This window comes from Anopheles darlingi, chromosome 2, assembly GCF_943734745.1.
Source record: "Anopheles darlingi chromosome 2, idAnoDarlMG_H_01, whole genome shotgun sequence".
Taxonomy (NCBI): Eukaryota; Metazoa; Arthropoda; class Insecta; order Diptera; family Culicidae; genus Anopheles; species Anopheles darlingi.
Window position 1 is genome coordinate 20,972,802 of NC_064874.1, and position 26,721 is coordinate 20,999,522.

The 26,721-nt window shown below is 49.7% G+C and overlaps 1 protein-coding gene across 1 annotated transcript; it reads right to left on the bottom strand.

The window, feature by feature from the left end:
* Window positions 1-11,779: 11,779 nt before the first annotated feature.
* Window positions 11,780-13,596, bottom strand: LOC125952008 (mitochondrial import receptor subunit TOM40 homolog). Its single transcript, XM_049681205.1, has 4 exons — window positions 13,252-13,596; window positions 12,825-13,174; window positions 12,148-12,372; window positions 11,780-11,888 (listed from the first exon to the last, which is right to left on the bottom strand). The coding sequence occupies exons 1-4, from the start codon at window positions 13,594-13,596 to the stop codon at window positions 11,780-11,782; spliced, it is 1,029 nt and encodes a 342-aa protein (XP_049537162.1).
* Window positions 13,597-26,721: the final 13,125 nt, after the last annotated feature.

The following is a 26,721-nucleotide window of genomic DNA, read 5'->3' on the forward strand; positions in this document are numbered from 1 at the left end:
ATCGAAAATGTTGAAAATTTTGACAGCACCTGTTACGGAACTTTTCGCCCGAGAAATCGAGGTGCGGTACATCAAGTGGAATGGAAATCAACTAAGAGTAAAGTTAACGTCGGCTGCTCAGCCGTACCGATTCGGTCTGGGAAGGTGGCAAGAAAATGTAAATGATCTCACCACAGCCACAGCTACCTTCTTTGCTACCGACCGACCGACCGACCGACGGTGCCGGTGGCGGCTGGACCGGCCGAAAGCTACGCAAGAAGTTTCTAACCCAAAAATACACATAATTTAACCACTTCTTGCTTCGATCTTCTCCCTCGGCCTGCCTGCCAGGAGAAACTTTTCTCTCCGTCCGCCGGTCCGCCGGGATTATGCAGGCGAGAAGTTTGTGGCCACCGGAGCGGAGCTGGACGAATGAACGCAGGCAAATCAACTTTTCATAAAGCTGGCAGCCAGCGCCCGGTCGCTGGAGTTGTTTTCGACACAGAACACCCGTCTGGGTACATTACACATATTACACCTGGCCACCAGTGGCCGCCAGTGGCCACTTCTCCGACAAATCATCTACATAAATGCGCTTACTTTCCACCGTTCTCGGTTTCTGACCGTCTTGTTTTGCAATTCCAAGTGGAAGACTGTTTTCTTGGAGTACAAATGTAGATATTCTCAATAAGTTGCCCAACCACTTTCGTACATTAAATACCATCGAAACGCTTCAATTGATCGATAATGATTACTGAAATGACAGAAAGAGTAAAAAGGTAAGCATCCTCCAATCCTTCTCAAAGGGAGTTGTCCAACGCAATTTCCAATGCACATCATCGATGGAAACTCAGATTGTTGGGGCCCAAAACCATTTGACTCCAGCCAGGAAACGGATGGCACGGAGAGTGCTTTGGAATTTGAATTTTAAAGAATTCCATCGCAATAGTTACAGTGAAGCTACCAGTTCCTCCTGTTTCCCCACCTGCTAGGGAAACTCTACTCTAGGACGCCAAAAGAAGGAAGCCAAATTTTCCCCCGTTGATAGTGAGTGGGTGAGTGGAAAGGACGAGACAGAGACAGACCGAGAGAGAGAGAGAGAGAGAAAAAAACAGACAAGGGATGGCATTGGAAGCCTCTTAAAAAAGTACCGCATGTCTTTGGCCCGTAGTGGAATTATCTATTCCATTTTTGCATAATTTATGGAAAACCCCTATTGCAACGTCCTTCCCCTTTCCCTGTTCTACGCCTCAAACGACGACAGTTGAAGGTTTTGGTTCCCTTTCCACTGCGCCATCGCCGTCAACCACCTCCCTTTGTACCACCGAACAACAAGTACCGCGTCTACACCTACCGCTCCCTTCCATCCAAACCTGTCATACGACGAACCTGAGTAGCTCGAGTAGCTAAAGCCTCCTCTTCCCGCGTGGAGTGCAAAATGTAAAAATCGTCCTAGAACAGTATATAGCCACGGCGTACCGGAATATCGGCAGCAAGGGGCGGCGGGTTTGAAACAAAACAACCTGCCCCGCACCATCAACCCATCTACCACCTCACCCTGGGCAAACCAACAAACGGAATGGCACTGGATTGAGGCGAAGTGAAAAGATTTTAATCTACTTTACATAAATTATGTCGTTACATTTTGCTGCCAGCTAGTAGCAGCTGCAGCAGCAGCAGCAGCAGCAGCAATAGAAACAGTAGCAACAGCAGCAGCCGCAGCAGCAGTTGCCCCGAGACTTAACAGCACTTGCGAGTGCCGGGGAGTATCTTTGCGGTGGCACATTGGTAACGATACACCATTTACGTGTATCATCATCGAAAGTGTCTCGACAGAAAAGATTGTTTGGCAAAAGTTATGGCAGCAAACGCTTCGAAGATATTGCGACGCTGCAGCGAATGACGAATTTACATCGAAGCAGCTCTTGGAAGATTCGTTTTCAAGGAGTCACATTGGGCTACTGTGGTTTATTTCGCTCGTATACCAACAGGATCATGGCTACTGTGTTCGTCTTCAAACATCTCATAACAGAACGAACTACATCCCTCCACATCCTTGGTTCATCCAATCCAACAACGACAACCATTCAACTGTTGCTGATGGATTCCAAATTCTAAACAGTCGTGGCCCCTTCGGCCACCCCTATATGCCCGTCAGGCCAGTTGTTTCGTTACAATAATCTTCTTATATTAAAAAAGCATTTCCAAGCAGCAACCACGTTGCGTAACGGAAGGGACGACGATGAAACGCATCCTTCCCTTTCTTTTCCGCAGCAGCAGCAGCAGCAGCAGCTCGTACCAAGGCAATAACCCAATTCGACACGCACTGTCTGTGCGAACTCGCTCCCTATTCCTAAGGGGTGGCCCGGTAAACCGAATCCAATCGCGGAACATAATGCCTTTCCTGAGAGTGAGAGGGTGATCGGCCAAAGGTAATAAAGGTTCGCTGACCCACAACACCAGGCCCGGTGGATGCGGAAGGTGTATACTAGATAAACGCCCACCACCCCACCGCCTGGCAATGAAGAGCAACAAACCTCAACAAACAACCGGATTTGTCACGCGCCGGACATAGGGAAGGGCCAAACCATGGACCACCATTCCCCGGTCCGGTCACTCATCGATGAAATATGCAGCATTAGGAACCCCTCACCTCCCCCCAGGGGACGGTGCGGAAGTGAATTAAACCACTCCGTCACACCTCGGACCCGAGCATTGAGTGATATTAATATTTAATTAACCGTTTTTCCACATACACTGAACCCCCGGCGGTGGAACTAATTTTTCAAAAGCATCTATTTACGTGGCACCGGCACCGGCACACAGACAGCTGCCACGTGCAGTAACAAGCCCATCACTTTGCCGTTTGCGATGGCGGAGCGTTCAGCGTGACTTTTCCGTTCATTTTTTTTTCTTCTTTTTAGTTCCATTGGTTTTCCGTGCCATTTTCCACCACATCGCGGTCAATAAATCTTTGGCGTTTTAATTAAAATTTTCCATCCGCACCGCGCCACACTGACAGGATAGATCGAGAAGGTTTCCCCCGTTTTCGAACGACAGGTAGGTTGAGGTTGAACTTCACAATCTTTTACGGGAAAATTCGGGCGTCGCTTGTCAGCCCCGAAGGCGGATCAAGGAAATTGAGAGACACGTTACGCGGGGAAAGGGGAGGGACAGGAGTAAGTAATGAATCTCGACCAAAAACCCCGACCGGACGATTGCTGGTTCATCCATAAAACCTGTCAACTGTCTGTCGGAACGAATAAGGGCAAAGGATTGGTTGAATTATTTAGGAGTTCAGAGCCAATCGGTTCTAGGTTTTTGAAATAGAATTCGAATTCGAATGCCGCCTCGTCGAAAGTACATCGTCCATGGCAATCCGGTTCCGAACGCGGAATTACGAGCTGTCAAGAGAAAGGAAAAACCGACGGAAGATATTCAACCGTAGGCAAGAATCACGCACACTTCTTGCATAGGACATGCGACGTTACATTAGGGATGGTAATTGAATTTAACGTGTCGCCAGCGCTGAATGAGAAGCCAGTGTGCCCACACACACACACACAAAAGTAATTAGTCCCTGTTTCCCTCCCCGGCATGTTCCATCAAACCGCCACAATGACGGAACAGTACCCGAGGACCACGATTCTGAAAAAGAACTCGAGCACAGCGCTCGAGGGCGTCACAAGCGCGTCGGTGAAGAGCCTGTCAATAAGAGATCCTTTGCTGATAAATCGCTGCTGCTCACGGTTGTGTGGCATGGAAAACAAAATTCATATTCCCGCTCATCCGCTGCATTCGAGAACCACTTCTTCACCAACCAGACGAGTACCTCTGGTCCCTGTCACTGTCTCTATACAGCCAAACTGAAGCCGTACGTACCGTAGCGTATCCTGGCCGTATCGCAGGCGTCAAGAAGTCATTAGCATTTTTTCCAACGACACGTTTTGTCAACCCCTTTCCCTACCCACTTTGAGTGTGTGTGTGTGTGTGTGTGCCAGTGGATTGGAGTAGATCACACATCGCGGTGCAAATTATGACAAGACAAGCCACCGCCGCCACACACACACACAAATTGTGAGACCAATTTACGGGTGGATTGTTGAGCAGGAAATGGAGGATTCCACTTGCGACATTTATTCAGCTCCCATCCCTGCACGCGTTGCTTTCGTCGCATCGGGAGAGCTTGAAGCTCGTTGAATTCATAAACCGCCCACTCAGCCCAACACCCACTCGAGATTCGGAGTGGTTTTAATTGGGGATTCAAACAAATTATCAAAGATTATACTGGCAAGGAGTTAGGAGCATACGGTATCTCGGTGCAGCACCGAACAGTCACTTGTCACCGTGTTGCTACACCGGAGAGACGCGTAGCGGTATTTCGTTTTAAGGAAATAAAAATCCTTAATATTCTTGCCAAGAAATTAAAGCTCGGTGCTCGGAGGCTCGTGGCAGGTACCTCATATCTGTTGCTAGTGCAGAGTCCTTGAGGCGGAAGCGATGTTTGGATGGATCGTTACCGGACTTCAAACGAGTAGCCTTCCACGGCGTAGCCTTAGCCATACCCGGCAAACGTACTGCTTTGCCTTCGAGTTCCGCTCCAAACAATGAAAGTCCTCGTATTCACGGTGTGTGTGCAGAACGCGAATCGCTTTGAAGCTCGCGAAGCGGAGCACACGCATGGTTTGATCGTAAGACGCCCCGTTGACGACTCAGACCACGAGCACTCGACTCCGATGGTTAACCGCGCGCGCGAGGAGATGGAGATTCCTTTGAAGACGGGCAACCATCGTCGGCAACATAAGGACGACCGCGAGGAGCGCCATTGTTGCATAAAAATACCGCACCAGGAAGACGGGGCGGGTCGTCTCCTGGGTGCACAACAACGCGGGAGCGGTAATAATACCGCGGACGCCCAAGTAAGGATGGCAACCGATGTTGGCATGCTTCGATTATTAGCTTATCGCGAGGACCGTTGCGCCACGCCACGGTTGTTACTATGGATTTGCTTGGTTTGCTCGGTTGCTGTGGTTTGGATGAGAAAGCATCGGTTTTGCACGCAACACGCGGAGAGTTTCACTTTCTCGTCGCCGAGAGTCAAAACTTTAAGCTACTGCACCTTCCGCCCCGTCTCGCCGGCTCTCGTCTTCCATCGGAATGAGTGGAAAATTCGTCGTCAAAGTCATCTTCCGCCGGACATCGGGTGCGGTGCGTGTGTGTGTGGCTGTGCGTCGCTGCCGCACCGCAAAACCACTTGCCACCGATACCATTAGTCATAAAAGTGCTTCAGCACAGAATTTATATCGCCTACGTGCCGTCGTTGGCGTTGTTCAAGGAAGCAAGTCGGGCCTTTCGCCGGCGATGCAGCTGATGCCAGGACCCGTAGCCAGCCAGCCAGCCAGCCAGACGGCGTCTCCCATGTATCGGTTGGTCTGTTGTGGGCTTTTTTCGATAGATACAGCACGAAAGCACTACTACTTCTGCTGCTGCTGCTGCTGCACATGGCACCGTTTGTGCAACTAGAGCGACTCTTCTCACTCCGGTACGTAGTACAGACACAGTACATAAAGGAGGAGGAGGAGGGTGCAATCTTACAGAAACGGATCTTGAGCACAGACACAGACCACAGGCCTCACATGTGCACGCGTGCAGCTGCAGTCTTGAATTCTAATGTTCTATATTGATTGCAACCTCACCCACTAGGTGGATGCGTTTTATGGCGAGGTGAGACTTTCATAAAACAGGCCATCCTGGGAATTTGGTGAGCTAGAAAGATAAATAATTCCCGTTCCAAAAGAAGAGAGAACGGGGTGGGGGTTACCTTCCACGGAGAGCCAGTAAATTATTGCTCTCGTTGGTTGGAAGCGTTGTTTCGCAAGAAGAAAACTGTAACCATCCGTGCACAGGTCGGAGTGGTGCGTCTCGATACCCTCACGATACACGGTGGAGTATCATGGAATGGTTGGAGGGAGAAGGGAGGCACCATAAAACACCGTGCGCCATGGACAAAGATTTAAGAGAATTGCAAATTCACCTCGTTGCACCTCGAGAGCACTTCCTACCGTGTATGTGTGTGTGTGTGTAAGGGAGTGAAGATACAGAAGATAATCAAATCGTATCGTGGAAGGTGCACTTATCCGAGATTAATGCCCTACAATCCACTCCCTACTGTCATAATCGACAAATGGGTGGTTCCGGTTCGTTTTTATCCGGTGTTTGAAATACGGAAATAATTTATTTTATGCGTTTTTGTTGCGTCTCAAACAAACTGCTAGTGACCTGCTAGCACTGGCTGAGTAGTTATGATTTCTTGAAAGTAGCTTAATCGACTAGAAAGTTTGTTTAGCACCTTTTGGGAGTTCATTTATATGAATTGAACACTGATAACGTTTTCGTTATTCAACAACTGTATTGTATTGCTTTACTCTCAACGATACAACTGAACTGGACTTTTCCCCTGGTTGCTCTGCTTTATATATTTTCCAGCATAGCAACCCAAAGTGAACTAAGATGCCATATTTAAGGATTATTTCGTTATAGAATAAAGACGACTGGGATCCTATATGTAGTCGTCCTTTAAAGCTTAATATGGTGCATAACTCACAAGTAATTAGACATTCACAAGGATCTTGACGAACTTCTTCGAGACGAGACTGATTATATCCCTTACCGAAGAACCATAAATAAAGCATTATCCGTGCAGCGAATGGCCAGGTAATGGTACACTTTTTGGGTTTTTAGCAACAATGAAGACCTTACCGGGGCTGCCCGCTAATGCTAACCAAAAATTAATCCATGTTTCTCGCGATCAATGTTTGGCCATAAAATGCGCTCATCAAAGTGGGCGTGCCATAAAGATTAGCCCAGCATTTACCTACGCCCAGGGGCCATTAACTGGCCATTTTATAATCCAGCCAAGGTGCCGCAAGGAAGGTATAAAAAAAAGCTTACCGCGTGTTCTTCGCTTCGGATCGTCCAGTCCGGGATCTACCGCTTGTATCTTTCCGACGCTCGATTGGCATTCCATCAAATTTAATTACCAAAACTAACAGCTCGCAGCCCACAAACACAGACACTAAGAGCGGAACAGCAAAAGGGCTGCCTTCTCCCTTCTCTTCCTTTGGGGGGAATACAAATTTATCGCGAATCGTGGGATGCAGAAAACCCGTTCGCTGGAATCCGAAAGACGATCCCGATCCGACGGACCAGATTCCTGATGGCGGAGTTTTGGGTCCTGAGAGGGGAAATTTATCGCTTCATTAAATTTTCACGGAAAGAAAAATGGAAATGGCTGGCTGACTGAGCCCCAAATGGAACCTTAAGCGGAGCGAAGCCGAGGAGAGGGATGCTTTGGATAAAGTTTTCCCGCGCGTTTTTTTGGCCAAACTGATGGATACGGTGCGCGACAGTAGCGCGTCAGCGGGGAGGGGTGCGGCCAACCCGGACACATCCCGTCCAGCCATCCCTGGCCGTATCTCGCGCGAGGTGAAACGTGAGAAAAGCACTTTCTCTGCCAGCAGCTGAACCATGAACCGGGGTTCAGGTTGGGAAGCGGCTGGAGACTGGAGGTGGCAACGTGAGAATGAAAAACCATCCCTGTAAAACCGCTCCTCCTCCCCCCCCTCCTCTGCTCCTTCATGCGGGTGTCTTCTTCGTCGTCGATTGTTTGCGGATGGTAAGCGGAACATAAATAAGATCCCATTCCCTCCGAACGAACGCCTTGAATGTGACCGCAAAGGGTGCGTATGTATGTGTGTTTGTTTGTGTGCCTATGCCACAATTGGCTTCGGTACAATGGCACGGAGATAAACAATACACGGAAACGCACTAAGGCTGGCGAAGTGGTCCCGTTGCGAATCACACTCCGGGCGCAGGACCACCCCAGCATCTTCACAATGACTCCCTCGACCCACTGGTGTGAAAGAGGGAAGGGGAAGCGGAGGGAGGCAGGACTTGCAACTCCTTGGGGATTAATGAAGATAATAAATGTTTAATTTTTTAATCGCACCAATGAGAATAATTACTAAAAGTTTCAGCGCACCAAAGTTCCCAGCGGGTCTTTTGGCCGGAGGGGCCTACCACTGGCACCACTCGGAAAACCCCGGAAAACCCGGGAAACTCATCCGAAACCATCCGCCATGTGACAATGGGTGAAGAAGAAGAAGCGGAAGGACAACAGCAGAACAAAAGGAAGAGACAAGGAAGGGGACAAGAAATTAAAAAGAAACATTGCTCCTGCCAGCCAGCTAGATTCATTTACCACGCTATCGTCGTCGTTCAGGGGATGGGAGGAGTAGGCTGGAGTAGGCCCTACTGAATGGCCATTACATGTTTTTGGTGGCTGCCAAGACGCCTTAACGCCAGCGGATCTTGCCAGCGATCCATCTCGAAAGCGGGCGCTAGCTGTTGCCTAAATCGTTAATGGTATTTACTTGGAGTTTTTTTTTGCCAGCAAAAGAAAGGGGTTTAGGGACCTCCCCAGCCCAGATGTTAGTAGCAAACGACGGTAATCCGAAGAACTGTTGAGGATCGCTTCTTTTGGCCGAAAACGGGTGCTACAATTTATTATATCTTCTCCCTTTTCTGCGAGGATAGAAAGGGATTAAAACGTTGAAAGCATTCCAACCAAATGGCTCCAGGAACGGGAGCTTCCCGGGCGAGAGGGGCACCAGTCCTGCTCCAACATACTTTGCTTTAATTGTGAATGTGGACAGCCCCCAGATCGCGGTGTGCACCGTGCACGCCAGCGGTCAACACATAATTCATAATGTTTGCGCTACAAGGGAAGGAAAGATGGAATGGGTTCGGTTAGATGTATGTTCGAGTCGTCGTCCATAAAAGCAATATACTATTACCAAGGATGCTGCCCGAAGATATCTCTATTTGAAAACCATTTCTTAACCTGATTAGCACCATTAGTGGCTCACGTTGGCTTAGGAGACAAAGAAATGATCTGTTCTTCACTGCCGCTGATTATTCAATGAAACTTTTCACTCTTTTTCCGGCGTATCGAAAGGGAAAGCCAGCCTTAGCCCCTCGCCTGACGCTGAGGGTTGAGGTTTTGCGTTTCGTTGAAAGTTTTGCTTCCTCGGATCGGATGCCGGATCGAAACCGATAAAGCGAGACCAGCACAGTGACACATGTCGACGGCTGCACGGTGACCTGCCTGTCTGCCCGGTTGCTGGTTTCTGTTCGAGTTCAAAAGTCACGGAAAAGGAAACGGGCGAAGGGGAGGGGAGGGGAGAGGAAAAAGTTATCCTAACCCACCAATTCTGGTCCTTGCTCCCCTCCCCAGAGGGAGTGTTGTACGGTAACCGTAACTAAACCACCGGAACCGAGTCGGTTTTCAGGTTTCGTTTGCGTATTAGCCACATCGCCACCCGAGAGGAAGGAAAGAGGAAAGGAGAGAGAGAGAGAGAGAGAGAGAGAGAGAGAGAGAGAGAGAGAAAGAGCGAGAGAGAAACAGATAGAGAAAGAGAGAGCAAGCAAAATGGGATCTAACAATTTTACGCTACCCCGATCCTTTCCTTTAATCCGTTGCCGATGGGGCCGGCAAAGCGGGTTCCACCGGAATGTGTGTGTGTGTAGCTAAACTTTACAACCGGAACCAGGAACTTCCTAAGCTTTTAGTCGCTCAAATGCTCCTGCTGGTGCTGGTGCTGCTGATGCTACAGCTGGTGTTGCCGGTGCTCGGCTGGTCGTTTGGCTTTGTTCTGTGGCGGATGAATTCCGGTTCCATTCTCCATACGGAAGCCTCACTGGATACATTAGCACTCTTCCGGGGTTTCGCTGGAACTGAAACGATGGAAAGAGAAGGAGAAGAGGGTAGGAAAATAAGAGAGAGGGGGAAAGCCAGTGAGAAAAAAAAATTAAAATGGCTGCCTAAAAGTCATTGCACCAAATTCGGGGCATAAATTTGGGGCGGGCATTCCAGATTGGTGACTTCGTAAAATGAAATCCCCCTTTCGTCGTGCCATTGTGGGTCACACACATACGGACAAGATTCCCTTCCGCGTCGTCGTCGTTGGCAATAGAGGGGGAGGAAAACTGTGCACACACACACACATCGAGGGCCGAGGGCATCACCAGGAATGCAGAGAACTCAACTGCGGATCAGCTGCCACCCGGTTGACAATCTGTACCACCGGAGGCAGTTGGTACAGGGGGGGGGGGGGGGGGGGGGAACGTAATGGCCGACAGTGGAAGGTTTCGACCCCAATTCCATCGTAAAAATGAATGGCGCAGCCGGGGAGCTTGTGGTTTGGATCATGACGCTACGCAGCAATGGATCGGAGCGAGGATTGCGACGATCACACACACGCACGCACACGCACAATGTAAAATCCATTTAATCGTGCATGCAAAAAAGGGGTGGCGGTGGGCAGATACTTCATTAGAGCCTGTTGGACGGACTGTTGGCCTGTTTTTTTTTTTACAACGGCCAATAATGGACAAAAAGACAAAAAAAAGGACTGAATGGATAATTTCAATTAATTTCTTCTCATTAAAGCAGGCTGATTGACAGCTCGGTAGCGCTTGCAACCTATGCGGTTGCCATCGTGTCCTACTGTGCTGCCACCACCACCACTACCACCGAATCATCGAGTGGGCCGCATGTGTTGCCTGGTCCAAATCGAATTCCAAAAGAATGGCATGGTTCTCTAATCTACCTTAATTAGGTCAACCATTTAACTCGAAATGAATCCCCACACAGTTATCAGCACACTCCATCGCCACTCCGCCATCCGAAACTCATCAATAAGCGGATCCATTAGTCAACACGGCCAACTCAGCTCCAATTCTGCTCTCGGTTTTTTTTTCCTCTCCTCTTTTTTAAATTTGGTTTCGAACTCGAAGCATTCCCTGCATTTAATTTTAATCAATCCTGCCCATAAAGCACCGCAAGGCCGATGTGAAATCAATTATCAGACCCGCGACTACCCACCACTTCGAAACCGAGCGGTCCAGCGGTCCAGCGGTCGGCGCCTGGCCGCTTATCCTCTGTCATACGATTCCCGGGTCGAAACCCCAATCGACCTAATTCGGTGCCGGGGCGTATGTGTTTCCATAATCATGCGCCCTTTCGATACCACGCCGATTCCGATCGACTGTCACCACGGTACGGGCATGGGTTTAGCCAGGCTGCACCACATGGCATCCGATCGCGAAAAGCAATTTCGGGCGTACCGCGGTCTCGAAAACAAACCAACAAAAAAACCCCCCCAAAAAACAACCGAACGCATTTCAATTTCCAGTCAGAAATGAAATCATTAGACGCGCGCCGCTCGCTCTATTTCGTTATCCTCTATCAAAGGTATATCAAGGAAGGAAAGGGGAAGGATGGTGAATACCGGATCACCGAATAGACGGCATCGGACTGACAGGGAACGGCGGCCCGTTGTGTAGGGAGTATAAGTGATAATGATGGCCACACGAAATTGCCAAACGCGCAACGCAACGCATCGGTTTCCATCTCCATTCCTTCTCCTTTTTGCGGGTCCGTAATTGAATGAACCCGGGTGTCCCGGGCATCGATATCAGCCTCCGATATCCGCTATCGCACTAATTTTGGCCAGCTTCAGTGTCGATCGAGTGTTGAAGGATGCGTGTGATGCGGTCTCGCACCCTCTTTTATATGCCACCCCTCGCCGGGAAACCGAAGGGAGCTCTCAATGGGAATTCATTCATTTTCGCATCTCGTTTCAACGGATTCGTTTGTTTTTGTTTCGTTTTTTTCCCCCAATCGCGACGCGACCACCAACCGACGATCCTACCGACACGGCAACGTATTTGCAGCTGATCAGAGCAAATTCGAGTCCAGATCAATCCGAAATCCGCACTGGAACGTGTTTTTCGGGGGGCAAAACAGCAAACTGAAACAAGCGCTAAAGGCGGCCGGCGTCAGCTTCCTGGCAGGTTGAATGGCCATTCCAAAATACCATCATTTTCGGACGCGCATCCGAATCATGTTATCAGCCACGGTCATCATCATCGTCATCATCATCATCGTCGGCGTTGCCGGGTGTTGTCATTGCATTTCGGCCGCATCCCGATGGCGTGTTGTTCCGTGAGTCCAGGTGGCGCGGGAGGTAGTAGAGCAAAAAGAAAAAGAGAGAGAAGAATCGGAATCAATTTGGCGATTTAATTGCTTCGCGCCAACTGGCATACCGGCCGTAAGTGAAGCCAAGTGTCCAGTCGGTATCGAACGAACCGCGAACCACGGTATCCGGGTGGTCGAACCGATAGCAGATGCTACCGACCGCACGGTCCCGCCGCTGGTTGATCACGACGGACGTGCCGAGCTGCAGCGTGTCCGACACCTTCCGCCAGTAGCTCAGATCGCATGCTTCCGGTGAAACCGTCGCCGCCAGTGTCCACGTTTCGCGATTGTATCTGTGTGTGTGTGTGCGAGGAGAGAGAAGAGAACATTGGGTAAGTTGGCAAGATCATAAAGCTAATTGTGATAATGTTTCGCCATTTTTTTTTTTTGTAAAATGAAGCAGAGTTTTCATAAAAGAAAAAACCTGGAAAATGAAAATGATGATAGTTTAAATTGGATTTCGAGTTCCTACGGACCGGAACGCAACGAGCCACCCCTCGAGGGACAATAGAAAGTCATTCCAGCTATCCAGCGGATCTCGAATCTCGGGGAACGGAATGAAATAATCAACCGGATTATAAGGTCGGTTATCATAAGCACGGTAATTAAGCTGCAGAGCTTGCGGCCAACCCGGTTTCGAACTTCGAATTGCAAACACAAAACGTTTGTTGCGTCTAATCCGATGGATGCTTATCTTTAAGACCTCGACCTCCTGGGGACCTTGCTGGGCGAGTTAGCAACCAACCTGCTGGCGAAGGCGACACCGGTTTGGACCACCTGCCGGTAGCATTCGGTCAGCAGCTCCATGCCGACGCAAAGCCGATCGGTCAGACTGACCAGATGATCCACGCTGACCCGGTAGCCAGCGTCGGCCGTGCTACTGTATCGTACGGTCGACGTGCGGCTCCGGCCCGTATGCTGCAGCGAAACCTCCTCGACCAACGGCACCACACAACCACCACCAGCACCACCAGCACCACCGGGTAGCAGCTGCAGGTTCGCTTCGAGACACACCGAACCGAACGGCCGGTACAGAAGCTGCAGATTCGAGGCCAGCGTACTGGGATTCACATCGAATGCCACAAGTGGGGTTTTCTGGAATTAGAATTACCGGCGCAATGGTCAGTTTTGTGCAAGGGAAAAAGGGGGGTGAATGGGAGGGGGCGACGCACCAGAACGTGATCGTTGCAGCGCCGCTGGTACTGGCCACCGAACCGAAAGCCACTCGGCGTCACGTGGCTCAACGTCCAGCTGGCACCGACCGTCCGGTTCACGCCCAGACCGTGCGTCACGTTCAGCTGGCAACCCTCGAACCAAAGCGGTCGCAGGTGGCCGATCCGCTCGTGTAGATTCGCCATATCGCCCGGGTTTAACGGGGGCTGCCGGACACCGGTGGTCCAGGTGAAGGGCCACGGGAACCGACCACCATACCGACGGTCCGGCTCCGGTACGCACGATCCAGCTCCAGCTCTTCCTCCCGGTTCCGTCTCCGTCTTCGCTGCTTCGGTAAACTTCATCGTACACACACACGCACACACACACACGGCCAGCCAGCCGGGACACGGCAAATGACAGAACGAATCGCGCCGCACACACAGCCACAGCCAACCGAGATGGATTCTGGCTGGCTGGCTGGCTGACTGGCGCTGAGCCAAGGGAAAAGCAAACAGAATTCAATTTACCATCGGGTTCGCTCCAACGCCTGCTACAAGCTTCTGACGCTTCCCCGCCTACTGGGAAGCATTTTTCACTTTTTCCCCCCAGCAACCAACCAACGAACGAGCAGCCAGCCAGCCAGCAGCAGCAGCAAGACCCTTCATCGGCATCCGATGCCCATTTGCATAAACAAACGCCAAGTGTCATCAGGGACACGCTGTGCTCGAGCTGGCAGTCGCTCGCTCCCTGGCTGGCTGTTTTGGGTGCCAAAAGTGACACCCGTGACGACATTTACGACGTTCCAGCATTCGGTTCCTTCTGCTGCTGCTTCTTCTTCTTCTTCTGACCACAAATGGCGATCCTCGATGGCGATCGAATGCCTAGCCATTCTCCCGGCTAGAGGTCTAGGACCCCCCCCCCCCCCCCCCCCAGGCCAGCGACATTTATCAAATGCATTTTTGCAATATTGGCAAAGCAGAACTTCGTCCAACGCGACCAGCAGCAGCAGCAGCAGCAGGATGTCTAGGGGTGTCGTCGTCGTCGAGGGGATTGCAGAACCGCATTATGGACCACCGTCTGGAACGGTCTGGTAAAGGAGGTGGAGAAGAGCGGTACTGCAGTAAACGGAGATGAAAAATCATGCTGGGGAAAATCCGGCGCCCGAAAATGAAAAGAGAGAGAGAATGGTGGTAAGAGTGGTGCCAGCCGGAGGGGGAAGGTAAGGGTGCAAAGCGACCCAAGACAATAACGGCGCAAGGCGCAGCTCGGGGATAATAAATGCCATCACAGTGCACGGATACTTATCGAATATGGAAACCACCCTCCAGGGGGAGGGGTCACCCCTTTTAGGGTTCCACCGAGAAAAAAAAAGGACAAAAGAGTGAGCCGAGGGGAGAGGGAGGGGCAAATCAAAGGGAGGGCAACGCTGCACTCGATGCAGATAAACATTATTATTCTTTTGCATCGTTAGCATCGTTCCCCTTTTTTGGTGATTGTTTCTTCGCGGCACGACCGCCTGGCACGACTTCACTTCGTTTGTCGCAGTCCTTTCGATCGTCCGGTCAGGACACTTGGTTCTCTCTCTTTCTCTCTCTGTTCCTGTCTGTCTCTCTGTATCTCCATCTCGCTTTCTCTCTTTCTCTTGCATTCCAATTTTGACGACTCTCGATCGTCTCGATGCCGTGCGGAATGCATAATCGAGCCGCTCGGCGATGTGTCATCGATGACCGATGCTACAGGGGAGGGGCGGGCACCATCTACCGCAACCTTGCCCCACCACCCCTCGCTACCACACTTGACACAACCGTGAATATTTTATTTGCATTTTAGCACCAAACGACCGACCGAAAAGGGATACAGAGGGCCCTCACCTCTGTATGTGTGTGCTTTATGAATGTTTGGTTGCAATCCGAGTTTCGAGTAGAGGCCGACGGCCAGACCATTGATGGGATTAATAATTTTCTCACTCATTGCCATTGCTTCTTGCCATTTTTTTTTTCCCCGGGCATAATCTTTTGTTCCTTTTGGAGCACTTGTTTTATTTTTGGTTTTGTGCCTCTCGTACTCTTCACTGTGTAGCACCACGATGGAATGCAAATTCCGATTGCTGCAGCTAACGAACCCGCCATTCGAGTGGATCAGAGCACTGCATCGAGTGGGGATGCCACTGGGAAGCTACATGAATCTAGCAGCAGCAGCAGCAGCAGTAGCAGTAGCAGCAGTAGCATCTAGCATATTGCAGATGAACCACTTCGCAAGTGCTCTCGAATTGTTTCGTATATACGCCTTCAATCACCTCGAATACTTCGCTGGTCTGAGAGCAGCCCTTTCACTCACAATTACACAAGTCAAAAGCAAAGCGAACCCTTTGGTCAATGGAGAGAATTTTAAGAGCAACAGCAGCACCGAGAAACCATCCATCGTGCTGTATGGCGCTGGCGCATTAATTGAAAAGCCGCCGCCGCTTTAACGCGTCGCACAAAGCTCCCGAAATGGATTGATTTTACGAGTCTCCAATTAAAGGGCAAACGGGGTATCTCCACTTCGAACTTCGGTACGCGGTATGGCTGCTACGAAACTTATTTTCCCGGTACCATCGGACGGTTAAGATTAACGGTCGCTTCCTTACTGCATTTAGAGCGTTTGAATGGTTCACACTTAAAAAGGGCGGGGAGGGGGTGCTTTATGCTATGGTTCTACTGTACCGACAAGGGATCCCAGCACGGTTTGTGGCCATTGAGTGACGACGCTCGATTTACACCATCCCGCCGTACTAACAAATCACTCACGTGATAGATAATTAAAAGCTCTCGTTCTCTCTCACTGTTGGTTTGCAACATAAAACCCAAAACCACGGGCGGAGAGGGCATGTTTGGCAAAGGAAGTCAGCATAAATTCAAAGTCAATCGCACGAAACGCTCGCGTGAGCTCGTAGCTGCAGCACCATCGGCAACAGCAGCAGTAGTTGGAAGTGAATTGAATAGAACCTGAAAGCCGGAAGCTGGAGCCCCCGAACCACCGAATGGAGCTCCGAGTACACCGAGTATCCCGCCCCATGTATGTGTCCGTGTCCGTGTATGTGTGTGCGATGGTGGGCCCTCCTCACCGGTACCACACCACAGGCTTCGGTTACGGAATCACGCCGGAAAGTTCCAATTTTTACGAGCGAATTATATTGATTTACGGTCGTGGGGGGCCTGTTGGGCAAACAGACCAAAGGGCTCCGAACGAACCACAGCCGCGGCCATTCACCGACGCGAACACCGAACGGCAGTTTAATTGCTTCGAACGCGTGACCGCTGCGACCGGGCGAGGATGGTCCATGGCGAGCGGTCGACACCGAATGGTTTACTTTGTTCTACGGTGGATCCGGCGATCCGACCGACGACGCCCGTTTTCGCCTGCTCCAACGATGCGACGTTCCGCCTGATTGCCGCCTTGTGCCGCACCACCATTACTCATAAAATGACTTCCCATGGTTCCGAGGATCAGGTGACCCAGTTCTATTTTTATTTCGCATCCGCCGCTCCCGGAACATTTAATGATACCGATATCCGGTCCGAAAAATCCCCGTTGCCCGTTGCCAGCACCGGAAATTTGGCGTGGCCATGGCGAAAAAAAGCCCATACCCAAAGCTTACCCCAGGCAGCAACGTTACGTCGTCCGCGGATAGGGCTTCTGGTGCTGGAGGTGGTGGTTCCGATCCGACCCCGGCCTTCCGTTGACCGTTGGTCCGTGGCCGAAACGATGTTTGCTAGCGGATCGTATGACGGGAATGAAATCGATAGCCGCCGATACTGTTTGGTTTGGCTCAATTAAAGTTATGATGGGACGAATGCTATGACCCCTTTGGTTGTCAGGTCAGTTTGTAAACCACCGAAATGGACGCGTTGACGATCTTCATTCTATCGTTTACGGGTTAATCAAAGCTTTTCCCAACAACTGAAGTTAGTGTTGAGTTGCTCTTCATTGAGGAGTGAGCGCGTCACAGTTGAACGCCTCAACCAACACCGACAATCCCAAACGGTCTATCGTCCCCGTGGACCGGTCCCGGAACATTAACACATCGTCACCATGAAGTACTCATAAAGAACGTTTCATATGTTCCGGCTCATAAACAGCATTTCATGCATACCAACAACTCGGTAGCTCGTGTACCGATCCTGGAGTTCGGCGACACAACTTTATCATGCCCCAACCGCGCGATACGTGTTAACTACTCATAAACATTGCCAGGATAGTTTTCCGTTTGCCGGCGATGCACTGAGTAGAGAGAAATGTAAATCGCAACCTCAACTAGTCCACCGATTTCCTCCATCATGCTCCTGTCAAGCGCATCGCACAACCGGTTAAGCCCCGTTATGAATTAGGAATGGCTGCCGGGTGCTAGTTGCTGTAGTCGCCAACTCCAGGATGGACAAGTTAGAAGTTGGAAACATCGATCATGACGTGAGAGAGAGACTGGCTGAATGGCGGAACTTGTTCTAAAACCTTTTCCATGTAATAATGATTTGTAAAATGTCCGCCCGGCGGAACGCAAAGTTTGGTGTCGACCAGTAACGAACTAGCAGCATAAATGAGTCCGTGTAAGGGCATGGTAGTTGCTGATGAACTACTAGTGCACTACCATTTGACAGTTGACAGCTGACAGACAGGCCGGCAACTGCAGTAACGAATTGCAAACAAATATATATTTCACTCTACAAATTTTCGCATTTCTGTCTCATAAATAAAGGATAAACTCAATTCGAAAAAGGCTGAAGTTTGTTGAGTATCCATTCCGCAAGCATTCCACCAACCGGCATCGCATGCCGGTGTTATTCGTAACGGCTCATAACGGAGGGCAAACGATACCCGGCTGGAATGAACTGTCCAACAAATTATACAGTCAATTCAGTGTGTTTGCCGCAGTACGGGAGTAGCCCCACACCGGGGAGTAGCGAGCCCGGGGAAGTTTCAAACCTCACTTCCCCAAAACCAAAAAAACAACACAAACACAGGAAGGTAAACGGAACCACACGGCACGGACCACCGTTGGCGCATCGCAAGGAAAACACTTATTTCTCGCGAAAATTAAGACGCACCGAGCACACGCCACGGAACGGAAACAATCGCAACCGGTTGTTACCGGTTTGGTTGGCGGTAAGTAAGTTTGCACCGAGCGAGTGCATTAGCAGGAAACTGGGCGCTAGCAGCCCGGTCCGTTTTTCCGTCGCGTGCTCGAACCCTCCTCCGCTACCGCGAATGCGAAAATGTTAAAATCGGAAAAGTTTTTCCATTAAGAAAACTGGCGGCACTACTAGCTAAGAAGTGTGCACACCACACGTTCATTTGCTGCTCATACCACCACCATTCCAGCGCGATGGTTGCGGTTGGAGTTGAAGTTCCTGCGGATAAGAGAATTGTTTTGCCGCCGCCGCCGCCGCGGTTTCAAACGTGCAAACGAAAACACAAGGTAAAAATCGTAAGGGAAGAAATTTGTACCCGCAATCACCGTGCGCAAACAGCAGAACCTGGTGCCTATCACACGGTACCAACCAGCGGTACCAGCCACCTCTTTTTAGTGGAGAATGCCGTGGATTGATTGGAGGTTTTATACACCTTTTTCTTGCCCGTTTTATTTTACCAACCATCTCTGCTGCTGAGACATTTATTTTTTCTTTTGTTTTCCTTTTTTGTGAAATTTTTATTGCCTAAACCCATTCCGGGGCGTGGAACGGAAACTTTCCGGTCCCATTTAGCTCCCAACCGACACACGGCGCGTCACTAAAGAATGCCACTTAGGTGCTGTCAGTGGAGTCCTTGGTTGGCAACATCCGGATGGTAGGACGTCACGATGTCAGAGCGAAACAAAACCGTTGTTAACGTCCTTGGTCCTTGGTCTATGCCGGGCTGCTTCTTAACCAATTCAAACTCACAAACAAACGCACACACACACACACACACAAGGGCGCGCGTGCACTTACCACAGTCTGGCATCGCGTCTGTCGTCTGCAGTCTCTCCACTCGGTGGCCAGCAATACAATTCGGCTTCAAACCGCCGCAACATTAATTCCGAAATTCCAGCCACAACAGGACAATGTGTTTCCTGGGGTGGGGAGCGAGAAGTGAGGCTGGCTAAAAGCGCTGGCTGGGAACCACATCCGGCAAGCCTTAATACGATTCTAGTGTTGTCCTGCTGCATGGAAATGGCCTTCAAAGTAGTGCAGACAGACAGCGACTGCTGCTCGGTTAACCTCGCGTACTAAAACACTACTACAGCCGAGGACAAGGAGTAAGCGTGCAAACGGAATGCAAATGCCACGTCTCATCGTTGCTCGTCCCTTGTTGGCCCCCGGGGTGGAGGAGAATCCAGTAGACGAATTCGCTTTCACTTTCTTTTCTAACCGTCCTCGCGTGGCCCGCGGGGAAGAGGACATTGAAGCAGAAGGGTGTCAGGGGTGGGTAATCGTAAATAAATCCCAAAAACCTTTCCACGGATTTCCACAGACACACACACACACACACAACCCTTGGCATCATCGTCGTCGTCGTCGTCGTCGTCCCAGGCGGTGGTGGTTAGCGGTTTTGTGATTCACGGATCCTTCGCGGCCGTCCTTCTGTGGGTGACGACGATCGTCGAAAACCGTCTGGCATCCCCACGATATGTAGATGTGATGTAGCTAGCAGGGTGGGGGGGGGAAGGGATGAGGGGGTGGTTTTGTGGTTTTTCTTTCGCCGAACCAGCGACCAACGACGGGGACAAACTTTTGCCGCTCAAACTGTCGCAGCGAAAACAATTGGACGCGAAAGAGGCCAAGGGAGGAGGGGAAAGTGAAGGCGAAGTTTCAAACAAAATGCAGTAATTAAAACCCACCACATTTCTACCACTCCCACACACACACCTACCAGAGCACTGTTTTCCATCCATTTTGGACCGAGACGGCCGCCTGGGATGTAAAGGTTGCCGGAAGGGTTGGGGAAGAGGAGGGGTTTAATATGCAATTGTTTCAATTGTAAATTTTGCATGAAATTGAAGAGTTGGTAAAGAGACGACGGACAGTGGGTTTAGGTGTGTTGCTATTACTTTCTTCTTCTCGTCAGCAGCCTGCGATGTTCATTGTTTTTTTTTTTCGTTTTACGCTGCCAGTGATGGTTGCGATGATTTCAAGACTTTCGCTCGTCCACTGTTACATCCATCCAGCTGACAGTTAGTCATTTTAGTTGTCAGTTTCCACAGCAAGAATAAGTTAATCTCTTCAATTTGTTCCATTTTTTATGGCTTCTTCCATTTTGTGCTCAGCTATTGCTATGATACAAATGGCTGTAAGATGCAGTGCTAAACACTGAAATTATGTGTAAGCTAGAAGGGATTAGAAGGTAAAAATGATGAAAAATTAGTTATGTAACATTGGATAAGGTAAAAGGCCATTTAATTTGCATATAAAAAAAGTATTCAATTTGACGACGGAGAATGTTAATGCAATCGAGTTATATTCAACCTGTTGGAACTGCATCATATTTTTTTTGAAATTCAACCAAAAATATGTTCAACATAACACAGCATTTTTCAGTATACTTTTTTAATTATTTGGATAAATTCAAGACAGTTCTGAAATGCATAGTTTTCAGTCAATATACATTTAATATAAGAATACTGTCGGTATCAGATGCGAAACAATAAAATAAAAGTCTGTTTGATGTTTAATTCACTTGCTACAATGTACAGATAATCGAATTTAAATCAGTAATTGCTGATTTTACCCCTCTCGATAGAAAGCTGCCATTTTTTCCTTACCGAATGCCGCATGCGAAACACCTGGCACAATAACAACCAAAAACCGGGACCATCCTTAAAATTAATCACTCCAAAGAACATTTCCATTCTCTCGTGGCGCGATCGTTTCGCTTTTCACAAAGATTAAGCTAATTGGCAACACTCTACAGAACTCTTCTTATACCCTTTACCCCTCGATTGCGATGATTTCTATCAAATTATCTATCGCAATGGCTCAATGGCTGGTGGAACGGGAATTAAAACGATCGAACAGTCGGGAAGGAGTAACGATTAGCCGGAATCGTCCTTTCCATTTATCGTGGTGCGTTGTATGTGGCGCACAAAACCAAACAAAAAGGCGAACCATGCGGCTTAAAAATGGACCTTTCATCGCGCAGCTAATTTCTTACCGCAACCCTTACGAGCCAGTTTATAAGATTAACCATCGTTACGCCAGCGGCAGTTAGCGTTAATTTCCAATCATTGCCGGCAGTTGATTGTGTTCAATAGCACTCAGCCGAAGCTGTTACCGATTTCCAGTTCCTGCGGGAGGAACCGAAGCGATTAGAGTGAAAAATTGGTTCCATCAGCTCGGGCATTGTAAAGGGGTAAAGGTATGCAATAAACAGCAAACATTTTTCGACAACGGCATCCATTGGCACTTTTAAAGGAAAATTCCATTCGAGGGTTTTTAAGGTTAAGGTTGACAATATAAATAAAAATAAGTAAGTGAAAATAAAACATGCGTAAAGTGACCACAAAAAATAATATAAATAACGGTATAATAAAAATGGGGAAGTGAACGTAAATTCAAATACAAATAAGTAAGAGTTAGTAAAATGGACGTGCCTCACCGGTACGCTAAATTACAACCGCAATACAAACACAGCCCGCGGTCAGCCGAAAAGCAAACAACCATCTTGCCTAATAACGGTGTAATTGAAACTGGAAACCATCAAAACCAATCAACAGTCACAAAATACTCATCATCGAACGGGAATTCAACCATGAATCCCTCCATCATTACCGCACCGCGATGCGCTGCTTGATATCAATCCTGTGTTTTACATTTTCCCAAGAAACTAATCTCCGTACCTTTCTCCGTACGCGGCTTACGCGGCACAAGCAAAGGCAGCGTCCCTCTCCCGCCTCCGCCCGTCACTCGTCACCCATCTTCACATTCCTGCACAAAATCTACATGAAACGGTCCGTTTCCAACGAAAATTACTTATCATTAGATGCCGGGTTTCGCGTGCGCTCCGCGCGGTCGAGAGACTCCGCTCAAGATCTTCGTGCTCTGGTCCCAGGCGTCCGCTGTGTGTGCGTGTGTGTGTGTCGCTCAGCGACGAAAACGCACCCTAAAATAGTACTCACAACGCAAGGATTCGAGCGGTACGAGGATATTATTTATTCATGGTAATCATCGATTGCTTGCTTGTGTGCCGGTGTGCCGGTGTACCGGTGTGTGTGTGTGTTCCGGGCGCATCTTTTCGATTCGCGGTTTTCGCGAACAGAAGTCCCCCCGTTGCGGGACCAGGCACCACGGCTAATAATGCTAATGTTAGTATCGCGCTAATAATGGCAATCAGACTCCGACAACAGACCGGGCCATATACACCAGACCGGGACCAGGAACGCACCGAAGCGCACAGAACGCGCTCGATCGTAATGGTGTGGAGTCGGTGCGATTGACTCGCTGCCGTCGCCGAGTCGGTGGACGGACCCGACGACCGCGGGACCAATCCATCACAGAAAATTAGTCTAGCGCGCTCGGGACCAGACCAAACGAACCGTTTTGCGTGCGAGTCCCGGCGCGAGTTATTGAAACACACGCCACCCCTTCCCTTTTGGTCCTTACATGGTCCTTCCGGTTGGCAGCAAATCACATGCCCGTGGCTGATGCCGGGTGGCCAGGAGGCCCAGACCACCCGCCCGGCTCGTAAGCATAACATTAACATCTACTTAAGCGTTGCTTTAGAGTGAATAATTATAAATTATTCAAATAAGATTCACCAACCGTAAAGCTGGGAATGTTGAAGGGGGGAGGGGGTGGGAAAGGATCGTCTCTAGCCCCGTGTTGCCGAGGCCGAAGCGGTTGGTGAAGCGACACACTCTTCTTCTGAGCGCTTCTGTCACCGCATGATGGATGATGAGATTTGTGCGCGTGGCCGTGGGGCTCGTTGTATCGACAGTCACCATCCAGCGCTCCGGCGGCGGTACCAGAGGACGTCATAAGGACATGCGAGGACCCCGGTGACTGGAGCTGCACACCAACACAACGGCGACGATGGGGGCGATGAGCAGCAGCTGAATAGGCCACTTACCCTCAACCCCGCGGCCATATGGAAGATGGATTGTGTAGAAGTCAATTACAGCTTCTTAAGCTCCTCACTACCATCACCCACACGGTCTGGATGGATGGTGTCTCGTGTGTTCTATTAGTAGCTTCCTCGACAGCGGGTTGGAAGAATGCTTTCAATTTTAATTTCCGATTCCGACTCGTGAAAGTGAAACCCGCGGATTGTGAGGCTGCTAACTTGCGCCACTAAATCCATCGCTCCATCGTTGCGTAAGTGGCGTGGTGTACGCTTTGATGTGCGTTCTGCAAACAAGCGAACGGGCACGTCGATGCTGTGGTAGCCCGAGGACCGAAAAACCCTCAAAACGCAATAACGGGCACTACAGCACGGCAAATGGCAACGGCAACAATCAATATCTCACTAATTAATCCCACAGGCGCAGGAATGATTCAGGCGATTCGCGAGCAATATAGACCCCTGGTTTTGTCACCCAATTTACCATTAAAATGTGATTTCCACCATAATGAACGTATGCAATGGCCCCGCGGGGGGGCAACGAATGGCCATTCCGAGTGGTGCGCAGTGGTGCACTCTTAATTCCATATTCAAAATGCATACGAAAATGGTCCAAAATGGCTCCCGATCGCGAAGTGCGCCTAAATTTTCTATTTAAACACACAGATGCACACACACACACACACACATACGCGTGTGCTCCCCCTTTTCATGAGTGACTGACGCTATTCGATGCGGCAGAGGCTGTGATGGATTAAAAATGCAAATTCAGTCCCTGCGGTTGCCGTCGCGCGCGGATTGCTATCCAAATATTTGCCACGAAAACGCCATCAGTAGCGCCGTGTGCCGAGAAGCCGGGTTTTTTGAAAATCTATTTATCAACCATAACGAAGCATGCCATGATTGTTCTTTGAATAGCGGTATCCATCGGGATTAATTTTGGAACATTTCGGACCACGATCCCATTAAAACGGGGAAACAAAAAGGCTAATGGATTTTAACCTTTTTTTTGTTTTTCTGCATTCGTATGAATGCGACGATGCGATCGCCAGTTCAAATAACTAACACTCGCGGAAGCGTCGAATGTAATTTGCATACTTGATGGTTAGTTAATTAGTGTCGTTGCCGATGATGGTACTAACCCTAACTCTACTCTTTCGCACCCTCTACCCCCCACGATACCGAGCATCTCTCCGTTGGCGTGCTGGAAAGTTGGTAACATTTGCATTCGAACTCGAAGCCATTTGTAAATTTGTGGAACGTTCGCATCGCCGGAATTCCAACCATATTGCTTATGCCGGAGGAAGTCCAAACTAATCCAAACTGTCCTACTTTTTTGGCCCCACAAAAAAAACGGGCTCCTCCAGCCACTGCAGTCACCAGTCGGCAGAGACACTTCGCACAGATCATCATTATGAAATGCTGCAGATGCTGTTATGCTCAGGTTTCAGGCCTGGGCTGGGAAAGGAAGCAAGAAGCTTCAATTCGTTTAATTACCTAAAACTCACTGCACCAAACCGCGTGCAGTGTCTGGCGGCCGGCGCAGCGCAGCTTTCATTAACGTCCCTAGCCCCCCTAAACGTAGCAGAAACAAATGTCTTTGTAATTCCTTTAGAAGCTGTTGAAAACGAACAAATGCCCCTCGTCGACGTTGTTCATGTTGTCGCCAGGAACAGGAGCGAAGGAGAGGGTCCTTTGCTGCTGCTGCAGTGATTTATTGAGTTCGTTAAGCGCCTTGCTGGCGCTGAAAGGCCACCGACCTAGCCGTGCCATCCAGCAGGAAGTGCCGATGGGACTCGGCAAGCCGGCAGTACGACGCTTTTGGACGCTCCCGGCCCTCTTCTACCCTTGGCGCAACCAACATTATAATCTGCATTGCCATTATAGGGACCACTCCATAATGCTCCACATTATCAGCAAACTCGCCGGCGGTGCTCTGAACCTCCCGGTTTTTTTTCTTTTTGCAATGCGCTACTGCACTCTCTCCGTCTCCTCCTCCTCCTCCGTTCCCTCTCGACTAATTGTCCCCCGGCAATTGGGCGAAAGTTGCGCAGCGTCTCGATATCAGGCTAATGTTTTAATTATCCAAAGTACGTAGCGGAGGTCCACGACACGACGGTCTCCCCCTTGCTTGGCACCAAACCCTTGCAGCCCAAGCAGCTGAAACGGATAGGCAATTCAATTTATACCCCCCCAACCCCACCGTTTCCCACTACACGACGCGCCCACCAAAACAATCCGACTGATGACTGACTTCTTAAAAAAAAACGGGTACCGAAAACAGGACCATTCAAACCGGGCCACCGGAGCATCATGTCGTGCGGACACAAAATGGCACGACCGGGCGACTACTGCCGGCACGACAGAGACTGAGAGAGTGAGATGCGAAAACTCAAGCACCTACACACCTTCCCGGTGTGCGGAGCATCAAAAAGCACTCGGGTTTCTAATTAAAGAAAATGTATTTCCCGTCACCATCGCCGGCGGAGGAGCGTTGGAGAGGTGGTATCCGGGAAAACCCCCGACGACCGACGTTCGGCGCGTTGGTCGCTCCCCCTTCCCACGGAATCTTCGTACGGAGCGTAAAATCTTAAGAGCAAAGAGCTTAATTATGAATTATTAATGTTGGCCCGGGCATAGTGCAAATTTTTGCGCAACGCACTCGCCAGGAGGAGGGAAGGCGGTTGGAAGATCTTTGCCTTCGCGAACGGAGAGGGGGAGAGAGAGAGAGAGAGAAGCAGCAGAAGCAACACACAAAAAGAAAAACAGCGGGAAAATCTAATTACGGAATCGTTACATCTACAAATTAGCTCTCTAATTGGTTCATTTCTTATTGTTTATGGAGCGACGGTAAGTAAAGTTAGCGTTAGGCTAAACCAATCGCCGCGGCCACGTCCCAAGGCAATCGTACACGCGACAAATTCTGGCGCGCACAGCTTGTTCTTCCGAGGGACAACACGATCCATTACTCGGTACGAACGCTGCAGCCAACATTCGTCATCGGGTTCGCGACTCAGGTTGATGGAGGTTTTCAGCTTCCGAAATCGAATTTTCCAGGTTCTAGGCTTGCGATCCGACCAACGACAATCATCGACGCAATTCCAGCTGGTATGTCAATATCATTTGGGAGGCCGAAAGGGCATCCAAGCAGTTCCAATGTGTGTGTCCCGTGCTGTGCCATCCTACAAAAAGGGGTTTAATTTATGAATGGGCCAAGGTGACATCTATTTACATGGCTTATCTAGAATGTACCGTAATGTGATTTGTCTTTCGTCCTTTGTTCCTCGTAACATTTAAATTCCACTATTTTTGTGCAATCGCACGGAAAAAGGACAATGCTGCCCGGTCAAAACGGGCCTTCGGGTTCATTATTCCCCCATTTTATGGCCTTTGCCCGGTGGAAAAGCGAGCAGCGG